Raw genomic sequence first — 15135 nt, forward strand, 5'->3', positions numbered from 1 at the left:
AGAGAGAGAGAAAGAATGTGTGTGTGTGCGTGTGTGTATATTGATATATTCACTCAGCCTTTATTTTTAAAAAAGAATCTTCACTTAAGCATACATGTAGGGAGAATGATTCATATAAATCTTTTCTAAGTGCCAGAGTATAAAATAAAGAGAATCATGTACATGAACACTTCTGTATATCAAAATAAGGGTTAAGGGCAAAGTATAACACTAAATAAAACATGGAGTTTCTGGGTAAGAACTGTTTAAAAAATCCAGGTCATTTGAAATTGTCATTTTCTTATTCTCCTATCCAAACTGCAAAAACATTACTTGTTTAATGGAAGATTTTAAGAAAATGTATATTACTGTTAAAAGGTCTACTAAATAATAGTTTTTTAAAAAAATATTTTTGTATTGATTTCAGAGAGGAAGGGAGAGGGAGAGAGAGACACAAACATCAATGATGAGAGGGAATCATTGATTAGCTGCCCCCTGCACACCCTCTACTGGGGATTAAGCCTGCAACCCAGGACTGGAACCGAACCTGGGACCCTTCAGTCCACAGGCTAACACTCTACCCACGGAGCCAAACTGGCTAGGGCATAATAGTTAATTTTTCACTACAAGTTTCATGTCAACTTAAAACCACCAAAAGGATAAACATTACCATAAAATATAAGTTCTGAATTGTTCCTCTACTTACAGAAATTAATGTTCTAATAAAAAACTAAATTATATCTTCAGTATGCAATCTAGTAACTGGCACTAAGAATTATTATTTAGCTTTTGGAACTTCTAACACACATACTACAAAGACCAACTACACGCTTGCTAAAAATTAGCATTAATTGATGCTGGCTGCTGGATAAATAATAGAGATTCAAATGTTAAAAATAAACAGGGGAAGTCAGTCTAAGCTAATCAAAATTAAAACATAATTATAACAAAAAATGCAATTTCATTACTTTCAAATATCAAGACCAACATTTAATAAAATGTTGCCAAAAGTACAAATTTGCTGAAACTGTTTCAATAAGAATGCCTTGTAGCTGGCCAAAGGCCATATTTGCTTGTTTTTCCCTCTTTGTATTAGTTTTCACAATTCCCAAATAATTCCTTAACTCACCTCCATGCCAAAGAATACCCTTTTTTCCTGCTTTGGCAAAGTAATCACTGATCTCAATAATGAATTTATTGAAGGCTTAGATCTATCAATAACTTTTCAGCTGAAAGAGAAGTATTGTAGGAAAAAGCACAGTAATTTGAAATTGTTTTCATCATCACTCCTTCTTGATTTCTACAACTTGTGTTTCCTTTCATGCACTCACCATCTCAAATCTAACTAGAGGCCAAGACGGGTTTCAGTCTCCAGTGTTCTCATTCTTCCCTTTATTCACTCTATTTTATCACCCTTAATATTAATTTTTATAAACCACTGCTTTCATCAAGTAAATCTAGTTCACATGCTTGCAAAACTAAAGAGCATAGTTTGTAAATTTCAATACATTCCTTAACTGGTTCGAACCCTTAAATTGTTCAGTCTAAATTAATTTGAAAACATATATTCTTAAATGTATGGTTATAGAACAAGGAAGTCAAGTAAAAGTTTTGATCAAGTGTTACTTATTAAATATTTGTAACAGGTTAGGCATTTCATTTACAAAAATAAATTCAATATCAAATTATTTTATATTAAAATTGATTTTAAGGATAAAATATTTTTAAGGATAAAATCATTTTAATGTTACATTATCTTTACTTGGTAGTAAAACAGTCTAAAATAGCCCATAGCAAATTCCCATGGTTATAATAAACACATTTGACATCTACTTGTATTTACAGTGAGCTAGTAATATTGAAAAAAATATATAATATGGCTTAGGGTATACAGGGGTGGGTTTACAGTTATATGTGAAACACAGGAATTTATTCTTGCATTATTATTTATTAACTATTGTATTATTTTCCATATGAACAAATGTAAACCTACTTTTGCCAACCCTTTCTTTGAAAAATTTCAGAATAAAAATAAGTGATTTTCCTGCCTGTGCGGCAGCGCCAAGGACCCCTAGGCAGACATACTGCGAGCGGTCCCGGACTATGAGAGGGCACAGGCTGGGCTGAGGGACTCCCCATTCCCACCCCCACCCCCACCTGCCAAGTGCACGAATGTCGTGCACTAGGCCTCTAGCATTCACTATAAAATTCAACAAGAATAAAAGTCTGATGTCACAAGAAAACTTAATTTTTAGTTACCTCTGAAGTAAACTTTGCCCTTTCAAAATCTGTATAAGTTTTAATGCTTGCTCTTTTCCAACTCCAGGGACGCCCTTTCAGAAAGGGGGAAAGAAATTCAAATGTTAATCATTAGAAAATGAATAAAGTACATTAAGTCCATTCAAAAATAGATCATGCAGCTGAAAGAATATTGTAACTATATAATGATAGAAAAAGATGTGCAAAATACATTGCTGTGTGTAAGATGAAAACCACAGAATAGCCTATGGTGTGATCTAGATATGTAAGTGAAGTAACAATTATATTGTTAATCTATTCAAAGGAAGAAAGTCAGAGGATTACATACCAAACCACTCATAGTGTTTGTTTTAGGGGAAGAAAGAACAGAATTTTAGAGGGCAATAGCTTTCTTTGTTAATTATTTGGATTAATATTTTTATTTGAGCTAACTTTGTTATATTTATAATCAGGAAAAAGCATGTTCATTTAAGGATATGAAATTTAATATTTAAAGACCAGATGTCAAAAGAGAACAAAAAAGAGTTCTAAGTTAAGAAAATTAAAATAAGCTAATACCCATTAAGCATAAATTCACATGACAATTTCTGATATAAGTTGAGGCTTCCAGTAACTATACAAGTTTATGTTGGTTAGCCAATATACACTAGAATAGACATACCAGTTTTACAATACTCCTCAAGCATCCTGAGTGCCTGCTGGCAAACCCTCTAACCTGAATACCCTTCCCAACCCACCAGGATCCTGCTACTAAAATGGTAGCACATGGCACAACAGATGGCAACCACAAGCCTATGTCCTCAGCATACCAGTTGCCAAATATTTTGTGTATCACCCTCCTTGTATCGGCACTTAGCTACATCTTAAATTTTTTGAAGACAAATAATCCGATATAATAAAAGGCTAATATGCAAATCGACCGAACGGCAGAACAACCAGTCGCTATAACATGCACTGACCACTAGGGGCAGACGCTCAATGCAAGAGCTGTGCTCTGGTGGTCAGGGCGCTCCCACAGGGAGCCAGAAGCCAGACTCACGGCTGGCAAGTGCAGCGATAAGGACCCCTTGGGGAATATCTGACTGTCAGCAGGGAGCGGGCCTAAACCGGCAGGCGGACATCCCCCAAGGGGTCCTGGACTGTGAGAGGGTGCAGGGCAGGCTAAGGGACCCTCTTCCCCCTCAGTGCACAAATGTCGTGCACTGGGCCGCTAGTCCTCCTATATTATAAAAAGTCAATATGCAAATGGACCAAACAGCAGAACGACGGGTCGCTATGACGTGCACTGACCATGCAGGAGCTGCTCCCTAGTGGTCAGTGCACTCAGCCAGAAGTCCTGAGCCAGGCTCACCACTGGTGAGTGCAGCGGCAAGGGCAGGAAGGACCCCTCTAGTATTAGTATATAGTCTTAACAATCTTTAACTTTAAGAACAATATAAATAGATGGCAGTTTGGATTACAAAGAATACAAATGTTCAAAATAGCTAAGGCTATTGCATAATGTAACACCACTGTAGACAAAGTTGGTTTCTTATATTCAACATTGGACTGCTTCTAGTCTTTAAGCTTTAATAATTACATAAGGGAAATAAGAAATTTTCTATTTCAGAATTACAATTACAATAAAATAATTTTTTTGTGTGTTATTTAAAAGTTTCATTCTTCCTTCTTCCTTTACTTATAAGTTTAAGAAAAAGTTGATTTCACCATCTGGTCACTGATGACATAAATTAGAAATTAGAGTTAATAATTTGACTTCCCTGCTACTTTTTCCTATCTCCTAAGATCTGGCTAAAAAAAATTATATGTCCTCCTGCTCTAGATGTCTCTTGGGGATAGAGTATACAGTATAGTATAATGAGGGATTCGGTAAGAAGAGATAATAATGGGACAACATAATAAGAGCTATAATACAAGTAATTTTGTATTTAAATAGAGTATTTAAGAATGAGGTTATCCTCATAATTCTTAATCACTCACTTAATATACCTATTTGTTACGATATAAATTTATAAGATATAAATCAAAGGTTTTCTGAACAACATTGAATGTGGCACGAAAGGATGAATGGCTTATCCAATAATCATGTAGCCTAGCAACAATAATAATAACACCAAGCATCTGCACAGCTGGAAAGCTAAAGACTGAAAACCAAAAAATAGATAAAATAGTGATAGAAACTAACATTAGCATGACACAAGAAAAGAATAATTCCTTTATTTCTTTAAAAGGGTAGTTGAAACTTGAATGTGAATTCTTAAGCTAGAGTAATGGTTTATGAGATTCAAACTGTGATAATAATTATTATTCTATTCTTATTTAGAAGCTTCAGTGTCACAATGAACCAGCTTTTTAATGCCATTTGAAATGCTGATTATTTTAGTTATTGAATATTTTATTATGCCTAAAATTATACTCTAAATTAGATTCTTAATCATATAACAATACTGTATTAATATTTATAAAAATCATAAGGAATAAAAAAACCCCACACTATGAATAGTGAATTTCAGTGTACCTTTGGAAGATAATCACAGCCAAGCAGTACTGCCAGTCCAACTAGAGCATCTCTATCCAAACCTAGTTTACTCTTGATAGATGACGCTGTGTAACAGTCAACATGGGGGTCCTAAAAGAAAGCACAAATTTGTTTAATCTTCAAAATGTAAATGTTTATACATTAAACAGCATTACACAAATGTGTCAGAGGTGTCTCTAAATATTTAATTATTCCCAGATGTTTAAATAGGAAAATTATCCTAATAACCAGAATCTTCGTAGAATCTAACATTTTAATATCTGGAAATAAAGTCATAGTTTCAAAAATGGCTAAACATTTCAGTATTCATTTATTCCCTCTTTATTGCTTTCTGTATACAAAAGTAGATTTTCATCTTACAAAATTAAACACTTGACAATGTATATTACTGAAAGAAAACATTCCTTGTAATTGCAATTTCTAAAGTTAACATTATTAACAGTGTGGTACATATTCTTCCAAAATACCTTTTCTTTTACACACATATACAAATATTTGTTACTAAGCATATTTTAAGTAAAAACAGGATTATATAAAAGAAATATTTTGCAACATTTCTTACCCGCTAATATATCTATGTATCTTTAATATTAATACTACATACTGTTTTAATAACTGCTTACTCTTATATTATATCAATTCTGAAGCAGTGTTTCTCAATGGGGACACTATAAGCATTTTCAGACAGATAACAGAATTGTCTGGCAAGAGATTTAGCTTTCCTGGCTCCAATCCACCGAATGTCTATAGTCTCCCTTTCCCAACATTGAATAGTTACAACCAAAATGTCTCCTAGCAGTATCTCCCAGGCTGAGAACCATGGCTATATTTAACTATTCCCTCCCATAGACATTTGGGTTGCTTATCAAATTTTTGTAATTACTGACAATGCTGGAAATAATATCCTTGCATACCTCTCCATGCATATTTGGAGGTGTTTTTGAGGATACATTACTAAAAGTAGAAATTCGGGGTAAAAGCAATAAATTTCATATGCAATTTTATAATATACTTTTAAAAATAATTTAGAATTAAAGTATGTGAAACAAGTCAAACCCTTGGGAGAAAAATCTACATTTCAAAGAGAATGAACTATGTGGCAATGATATTTAATAACAGTAATAAGCATTTTTTCCATTTAATCATTTAGTAATCCCTTTAAAAATTTAGTTTGCAAAACAAATGCTGACAAAGAGAAGGAAAAAAATACCTTGGTATTCATAGTGAAATTCCTATAAACAGTCCGGGCCCCATAAAGGAAAGCATCCCCATCATTGGTGAGGCAGCCGTCCACATAACCACTGGCATCGAGGTAAGAGCACATGGCTTCTGCTTCCCCAGCAGCTTGGACCCAGGGAATTCCTAAGCATTCCAGCAATTCAAGACACTGAAAAGAAAAAGCAGATGCAAGAAATCTAAGAACATTGTTATTGCTAATTTTTTCCACTTACTTTCCTATATTACAAACTAGAGGCCTGATGCACAAAATTTGAGCAAGGGGCGCAGCCCTCGCAGCTGCAGTGGCTTGCCTCAGCCCTCATAGCCCTGACTTCATCCAGAAGGTCATCTGGAAGGCCCTGCAGGCCCGGTCACCTCCAACTTCCCTCCCCTACAGGCCCGGCCGCCCCCAACTTCCCTCCCCTGCAGGTCCGGTCACCCCCAACTGCACCCCCCCGCAGGCCCGGTCACCCCCAACTGCCCTCCCCTGCTAGAGCACGGGACATGTATTAATACGTTTTTTATAGACTAGAGGTAGAATCCAGGTAATGTATAAATACGTAAACTAAAGTTATCATAATTTTACTGAACGTTGCCATTTGGCAAAAAATTAGCAAAAATGGCCCACGCCACCTGTTAGCGCGCGATAAAAACTACCCGCAAAAAATGCGTTAACAGTGCTATTTACATGTCTTACAAGTTATGATACTTGCTTAATAGTATCTCAAGATTCTGGAAATATCTTTTAAATGATTAATAATTAATCACATTAATACTAACGTCTGTAAAATTACAAAAATTCTCACATGATGTTGGCAATGTAATATGAGGTGATTATACAATTTGGCTTGAGGCTTTAAAGTTCTCTTCTTTTCCTTATATCATCTCTTCCCTATAATGAAACAAATGGTGGGAAACCACAGAGGGGTCAGCTGTTGATGTGTTCCTAGGAAGTCAAATGTCTGTGCAGAATGTTCCTATCAGTTTGCGATGCATAAATAATCCCGAGTTTTCTTTGGATTATGAATTTAACCCAACTGAGCAGCATATAGTGTAGTCTTATATCCCAGTGTATTCTTTCTTGTCATGTATAATTCTCAAATTCTATTACTGGGGAATACTGGGTAAGGTGAAGAAACAAGGGCACTGTAGTTTGGAGAGACCGACAGAGTAAATATCTTCTCTTTTCCTTTAACTGATCAATTGCTTACATGCCATATTACATAAGAAAAACCTCTGCCAGATGTTGCCCAACGTGGACAAGGTCCAAAAATACAAAGTACTATGTCGATAAGAAGGGTACTTCTCAGAAGACAAGTTTTGTTACAGGTATTATTTTATGGCAACACTATAGTTGCTTCGACCTTCCTCTAGATAAGAAATATCCTTTCAGTATAAACAAGAGTTTGAAATTTATCTTAGATTCCAGTGCCATTTGTCATTTCAGCTCTTCAAAAACCAGCAGTAAATTTGTGATGAGGCTGGCTGTAAATTTTCCTACCCTAAGTCCCTGTCACATTGAGGGTGGATGTGGTGTTGGAAGAATACTAATTCGTGCCTTTCATGCTTATAACTAAAAGTTGGCAGTGGAGTAGGAGGAAATAGGGCCTACTAACTGAGGGTACAGAAATATGAAAATAATGGGCAGGTAACACTGAGCAAAATGTCTAAGAACACCAATTACTGTAATAAAGAAATAAGAATGGAGCAATTTTCTCAAAAAAAAAAAAAAAAGAGATGGACATCTTTTTGCTTTATTCTGGGTATTTAATGCTTTAAGTATGTGTACCATGGTTATTTCCAGTAATTATTTATGGAGGAAATAATTAGAACCCAGTACATATATTTTCTTCAACTACTGATAGTCATTAAGGTGGAATAGCCACTAATTAAAAACTATTTTTTTAAAAATCACCTAAGAATAAAAACAGAACTTCAGGAGAAAATGATTATTAACTTATGCAATACCTTTTAAAGAAATAAAAATTTTAACCAAAATTGAAAAGAAAAACAGGAATATGAATTAAAAGCAAATATGGTAACAAGTTTATATCCTTAATATATAAAGAACTTGAACAACAACAACAAAATTAAAACTTCAAGAGGTAAGTGGGGCAAAGACCATTATCCACAGAGGGACTAAAACTAGGTTAAATGTCTAACCTCACCATTAAAAGACCAATACATATTAAATATGTATTTATATGTATTGCATAAACAAAGAAACATCTTTGATTTTGAATACTAAATAATACAAAGATAAATCTCCTATCTTCAGTGTTCTTGTGGGTGCACTGAAATTGCTTATCTCATATCTATACTGGCAGAAAGTAATTGGTAGTAGCTATAAAATCATTCCTAAGCTTTGATCTATTCATCTCACTTTGGGTAATTTTATCTTAAAAATCCCAAATCACAAGAAAAAACTACGTACACAAAAAATGTTCATCATAATTTCACATATAATGGAAGAGCTGAAAAATAAACAATATATACAATCCAGGGTAATGATTTCATAGCCTCATAAATGTTGCACAACTATATAACAACAGGGAAATATGGATATGACATATTAAGTGAAAAGTCCAAGATAAAAATTATTTATGAACTATTATGGCAAGTTTTAAAAATAGATACATTTGAAAAAAGACAAAATTATAGTAGATTCCTATTATTTTAATAATATATTTTATTTTATGGATAATTTTTTAACTTTTATAAAAATATATAATATTTTATAAGTAATATGTAAATATATTAAAATATAACAATAAGTACTTTTAAAATTTACAAAGCCCTAATGAAAGTCAAATATGCATGTTCAATGCATGAACTATTATCAATTCTGAATGAGTGAAATATGAATTAATGAGATCTCTGTTTTGGGAAGTCTTTAAGTGGTACAGATGTCATAAAAGGTAACATGTATCAGGTCTCTACTATGTACTAGTTGATTAGATATTAGATATTTGTAGATTTTCTCTCATTTTCAGCACATCCCTGCAAAGTATTACTATCATTCACAGAATAGGAAATTTTTATTTTAAATAAATTAAAAACGTGCAGAACACCTTAGAATTTCAAGAAGCGAGAGCCAGGCCTTGAACTTAGGTCAGTTTCACTCCAAAATATAAACTCTTCTCCACCCACACTGGTCTTCTATATACAATACAGTAAGAATTATTCAATCCGTTCCAAATGCTCACCTCTCTTAACACTGATTTAAAATGTGATCTCCCTGTTTTCTGAGACCATGTTTTTCCAGAAGGCCCATACCGAATTTGATTCCTCTTGTTTATGACATCAGCTTTCAGCTTTGGGGGTTCCCCTTCCATAACAAATACCAGTTTTACATCCATTAGTGTTAAATGTGAGATACGAAAAAACAAGTTCCTGAAATACAAAAATTAGTCATATATTAATCCTCATATATTGATAGCAAAAGTCAACATAGCAGCATGACGTTGATGGCAAGAACATTAGACTAGTACCTAAAAGGTTATATGCAATAACATTTATTTTATTTTCACGGGACTGAGAAACTACTGAATGTTTTTTTTGTTTGTTTTTTGAATGTTTTTAAGCAAGGGAGATTTATGGTTATTTTAATTGCTATATGGACAGTGGTCTGGAGGAGGAGGATGAGGAAGAGAGGCTAAGGACTGCGGGAGGGAAGCCAGTGAAGTCATTCAGCAGACAGATGAGAGATGCTGTTGGCATACACTGAGATGGTCACGCCTCTGGACATGAAGTAACGTTTATGAACAAACACAAAGGTTTCTTTTGGAAGTAGAACTGGCAAGACTGCTGAGGAACTGGACATTGGGCCGGGTAAAGCAGGGAGAGAATGGCTCCCAAATTTCTGGTTTACAGTCATGGCAACATCCCAGTAGATATGTTAAATAGGCAACTACGCATGTGAGTCTGGAGTTCAGAAGGTAAGAGGTACAAATCTGTGAGTCATCAATACAGAGATGGCAGATCTAGACACATTAATATCTTTTAAAATCTCAAAACCAAGACATCAACTATTTATGTAATCATACATTTATATTCTAAGAACTTTACTGTACCTGAGGTGGGGCTTCGTGACAGTTCCAATCATTTTTTTGACTGTCTGTGATTCACATACCCAGAGGCTCAGATCAACTGCAATGGTTTTCCCACCAAGACTACTCAAGTGGATGTGTTGCTTAACGGGCTCCAAAATTTGCCACAAGTCACTCACTCCCATTCTGGTTATTATCTGCTGTTATTAGAAACACACTTTTCAAAAATTGTTAATAAACACAGAAGCTTAGAACTGGAATTCAAGCAATATATTATGACCTACATAAGAACAATTCATAAACAGAGGATTCTACTTATTTCTTTCACTCGTCAGCTTTTTGGAATCAACCAAGAATACCTAAGCCATTAAAAGTGGTGGTAAATGACATACTGGTTACAAAATGCTGATGCAACGAATGGATTATAAGTAATTTATATGTCACCAAATCTGGGTTTCTTTACATTACGTAAAAACAGTTATTTTTAAATTTAATATAACTCAAATATTAATGGTCGCCTTTGTCCTTCCTCATTCTTGCCTCTTCTTTTCTACATCCTCTTTAGCAGCAACTGTGAATAACATTTTTCACATGGTTACCTTAACATTGTATGAAATTTAGAAAATATTACCCCCCAAAACCTAATGATTGATGATAATTGGCTTTGTTCCAGCTAATAACAAGAACTAACAAATGCAAGACAGGTAGAAAAATAGAGGTGCTGTAAATCATATTTATCTTATTGAAAATTCATTCCTTGATTTTTCACACCAGCCTCTATCATGATCAGGAAAAAAAAAAACAAAAACATAAGCAAGGAACCATGCAAACAAAGCAAATACACCAAAGAAAAAAAATAAGGGGTTAATGAAGAAAAACACTGAAGACAGAAAATGGGAACTGGAGGAATATGGAATAATCTTTTCAAAGAGCACTGACGGGCTTTTTAATTACAAGGTCTCACGTGTTCATTGTGGAAAAATAAACAACTTTAAAAAACAAATTTTTAAATCACCCATACTTACATGATCGAAATAAAACTATTGTTAAACTCTTTTCTATGTCCACGAAATTCAAAAAACAAAATTGGCTTAAATTCTGCTATTGTAATAACCTCTTTGGTATTTTCTATAGGCCGGTTTTTCCTTATTAAACACCTATATCTGTTTTTCTTTCCTTTTGTTATTTGATAAAAATGTTATGCAGCATTTGCAACAATTCAGTATGACTATACATACATACATACATATAATCCAGATTATCATCCTCTCAATAATGAATTTCATTCCAAAAACACAAGGTTGGATAACAACAACAACAACAACAATTAAGTCAAAAGGCTATCTCCATGATGCAAAACCATCCTAAATAAAAATACTATACTGTCTGTTCCTTTAATCTAAGTATTATTTTATGCACTCATTTTTATGAAGAACTTGCACAAATATTTGCTGATATCTCAACGTACAAAGAAAAACATTCAGATTTGAATGCATAGAATTAGGTAGTTAATGGTGGCTCAGTGCTAACATTGCCTATTTCACAAGAAGCCCCACTGGTTAGAATGCACACTATAGCAAAGATTCAGAGTTAAGATTTCATCCCTTTGTTAATGTGAAAAATTGCACTTACTTCTGGAAAACAAGTGAGGCACATACATTTTCTAAGGCATTATTATGAACAGAAACAAGACAAATATTAACCATCAGAACACAAAAAAATTAAAAAAACAACAACAAAGTTTGAGGGGGAGTTCTTTTTAATAGTTTTGCTTTCCTTTTATTTTTGAAGCAAGCTGTTTACTGGAATGGCTTATTACTGAAGGAAATTACGCAATTCTTCTCTCCGGAGGACAATTATCATAACTGATCTTATTTTATTATATGTGACCCTGAGTCTAGCTGTCAAATTTTAAATGCCAGTATCTTCTGACTTACATAGCTCTCCAAGGAATTTATTTTAAGATGCACTTAGGTGTGTGCAGATGTATGTACAAAGATAGTCACTGTGGCATTTTTTTTTTTTATACTTACCCAAGGATGTTTTCACTGATTTTAAAGAAAGAATGGAGAGAGAAACACTGATCAGTTGCCTCCCACGTGTGCCTAACCAAGGATCGAACCGCCACCTAGATATGTGCCCTGACCAGCAATTGAACCCATGACCAACTGACTGAGCCACCTGATCAGGGCAACTGAAGCATCTTACCTAATAATAGATAAACATGTAAATTGACCATCCCTCCGCTATGCACATCAGCCAATCAGGAGAGTATGCAAATTAACCCAACAAAGATGGCAGTTAATTTGCATACATAGGCGCAAAGCAGCGGAGCCCAGCAAAGATGGAAGGCTCTGGGTTGGAGCCGCGAAGACAGAAGGCTCCAGGCCAGAGCGAAGGCCTGGGCCCCGGAAGAAAACCGGTGCCGGCAGCCAGGGGAAGGGAAGGCCTATTGCACGAATCTCTTCGTGCAACGGGCCTCTAGTATTTATAATAGTAAGACAGTGGGGAAAAACAAATGTCCATGAATAAACGATACATCTTTGATATATTCAAACAATGGAATAGATGGTGCAGCTAATAAAAATGGTATACATCTATACATACTGGCCCTGGCCGGGTAAAAGCAGTTGGTTTCTTCCCATATGTCAAGGTTGTGGGTTCGATCCCTGGCCAGGGCACATATAAGAATCAACTAATGAATGCATAAATAAGTGGAATAACAAATCGATATTTCTCTCTCCCTCTCTAAAATGGGAGGAAAAAAAATATATATGTATTGACCAAAAAGTCTCTTAAGTTTTAAAATGAAAACAGGTATAAAAGAGATTACATATTAGGAATGACTGGAGATGAGTGTTAAGAATTACTCTTCAAAGTATATTCCTTTGTTTTTTATTATATTAAACTAGAGACCCAGTGCACAAATTTGTGCATGGGTGGGGTCCTTCGGCCTGGCAAGCAATTGGCCAGCCGGGCGGGGTGGGAGGGTAGGAAGGGGCCCTGGGAAGTTGGCCGGCCGCTAGAGGTTGGCTGTGGGAGTGCACTGACCACCAGGGGGCAGCTCCTGTGTTGAGCATCTGCCCCCTGGTGGTCAGTGCATGCCATAGTTACCAGCTGGTTGGCTGGTCATAACGGAAGCTTAGGCTTTTATATGGATAGATAACCATATGCATGCACTACTTTTCAAATTAAAAAACTATTTAAAAAATGTGGTCTTATCTATAAAGGGTTAGAAACTAGAAATCTTTAGATGGGTTACTTCTTGCCTAAATATTATATGACCAAACAGAATATATTCATGGGTTGAATTAAAAAGCAATGTTCTGCAAATTTATGAGTACTGAACATCAAATATGACTTCAGTATAACTTTTTAAGGAGAGAATTACATTTTCTGGTTTCCTTCAGAATGCCTAGGAATAAATCATGTGATCTCAGACAATGCATATCTCTTCTGGCCCTTCCAGCCCTAAAGTTCAAGCCTTCCTATCATGACTCTAATGCTAGATTACACCAAATGACTACACATGTTATATTTCACTGGGGCAGCCATGCCTGGGAAAAAAATAAGCCCAGAACTAATTCTATAATGTATTAACATTTCCATAGGTTGGGTCCCTTAAGCAAGACAAAGAATGCTGTTTAACTGTGCTTTTAAGTAGACCCCAAATAATATGTTTAATGTAACATTAATTACACGTAAAACTTAATTATTCATATTACTTTAGTTTTTGTCAGAAATAAACCTGGTTTAAAGAATGAACATCCGTGGTTATGGTATAGAACTAGCACAGGTAATTGAACAGGTATCAGCCATGTCTACCTAAGATTTATTTTGGCTGTTCTTTTATAATACTAGGCTTGGCCTGTGCTCTCTTGCAATCTGGGACCCCTTGGGGGATGTCAGACTGCCGGTTTCAGCCCAATCCCCACGGGCCAAGATGAGGGACCTCACCATTGAATGAATCTGTGCACTGGGCCTCTAGTATGCATATAAGAGCTTTGGTTAATCTCTTCTCACCCTCCCCCTTACTGAATGGAACAGATTCATCAGTCTGTTCCATGTTTCCATGCTTGTGCGTTGAGTGTCTGCCCCCCTGGTGGTCAGTGTGCGTCATAGCTACTGGTCAAACGGTTGAACAGTCGCTTAGGCTTTTATATATATAGGTGAGCAAAAGACCTCAAATCTGTAACAATGGCTACTTAAACACAACTGGTATAAATGATGTAGGCAAAAAGAAAAAAGTCTATAACAGAATTATCTGTTAGTTCTCAGAAAGTAAAATTTGAGTTATTATCTCAGAACTAAAGTGTTCTCTTCTTCACTTTCCCTTAATTCAGTGACAGTGCTGGAAAAATGTCTTTCACTGCCAGTCCTTCTGGTCACTGTATGTTTAAATCTTCCTCAAAGCCTTTTAAACCACTCTAGTATCTTAACCTATAATTCCTATATATCTACCAAAATGGATTTGAAAAGCTGAGAACATCTTTTGTGCTCCCCAAGCACACTCCTATATAGTAATGCTCTATATTTCTTCATAAGCATGAAAGAATTGCTGCTACCCGCCCACATTCCTTCTTTGCTGACTCTGTCCCTCATTTTCCTCCTCTAAAGTCTAAATGATGGGAATCAAGGGGCCATTTTTATAGGAGCTAGTCTCTTTCTATGACATTCCTCAGTAAAAAATTTTTTTAATGACTTGCCATTCATGAATTTCTATTAGATCTTCTTAAATTACTGCAAGACCTTTTATAGCCTTTACAATTTTTAATCAGAACTAATGGATTAGAGTCATGCCAAGCAACAATACCTAAAGGATGGGGATAGACATGGGAACTGGAGAGTGAGCAGACTTACAGGAAGGATATTTTTAGAGTTGGATTACACTGAAAAAGACATTATTGCTGAGTCCCCCTTGAATATTCTACAATGAAGGAACTTTTCTTCACTCCCCACCTCTAATATAATGTATCCCACATCATCTCTCACCTCTGGACTAGAAGATTCAGTCCCTACTTTATCTTCACATGGATACATAATATGCATCTAACTCATGATTCCAACACCTCTCCTCAAACTGTTCTACCC

The 15135-nt window shown here is 35.3% G+C and overlaps 1 protein-coding gene across 9 annotated transcripts in view; it reads right to left on the reverse strand.

Moving 5' to 3' along the window:
• GEN1 (GEN1, Holliday junction 5' flap endonuclease) overlaps nt 1–10261 on the reverse strand; it is a 51185-nt gene extending 40924 nt beyond the window's left edge. For 8 of the 9 annotated variants that reach the window (XR_001514518.1, XR_001514519.1, XR_001514520.1 and 5 more), the window contains exons 1-5: nt 10069–10261; nt 9202–9388; nt 5988–6164; nt 4757–4867; nt 2239–2312 (exon numbers count right to left, since the gene is read on the reverse strand). Coding sequence is in view for 5 of the 9 variants with exons in the window: in XM_015566410.1 (XP_015421896.1) it covers nt 2239–2312; nt 4757–4867; nt 5988–6164; nt 9202–9388; nt 10069–10229 (710 nt within the window). In the remaining 4 variants the exon portion in view is untranslated. Of the gene's footprint in view, nt 1–2238; nt 2313–4756; nt 4868–5987; nt 6165–6801; nt 6883–9201; nt 9389–10068 lie in introns of those variants that run through there. The other variant, XM_015566415.1, reaches the window with a different exon arrangement.
• Between the last annotated feature and the right edge of the window lie 4874 nt (nt 10262–15135).

Source organism: Myotis davidii, unplaced genomic scaffold, assembly GCF_000327345.1.
Source record: "Myotis davidii unplaced genomic scaffold, ASM32734v1 scaffold238, whole genome shotgun sequence".
Classification (NCBI taxonomy): domain Eukaryota; kingdom Metazoa; phylum Chordata; class Mammalia; order Chiroptera; family Vespertilionidae; genus Myotis; species Myotis davidii.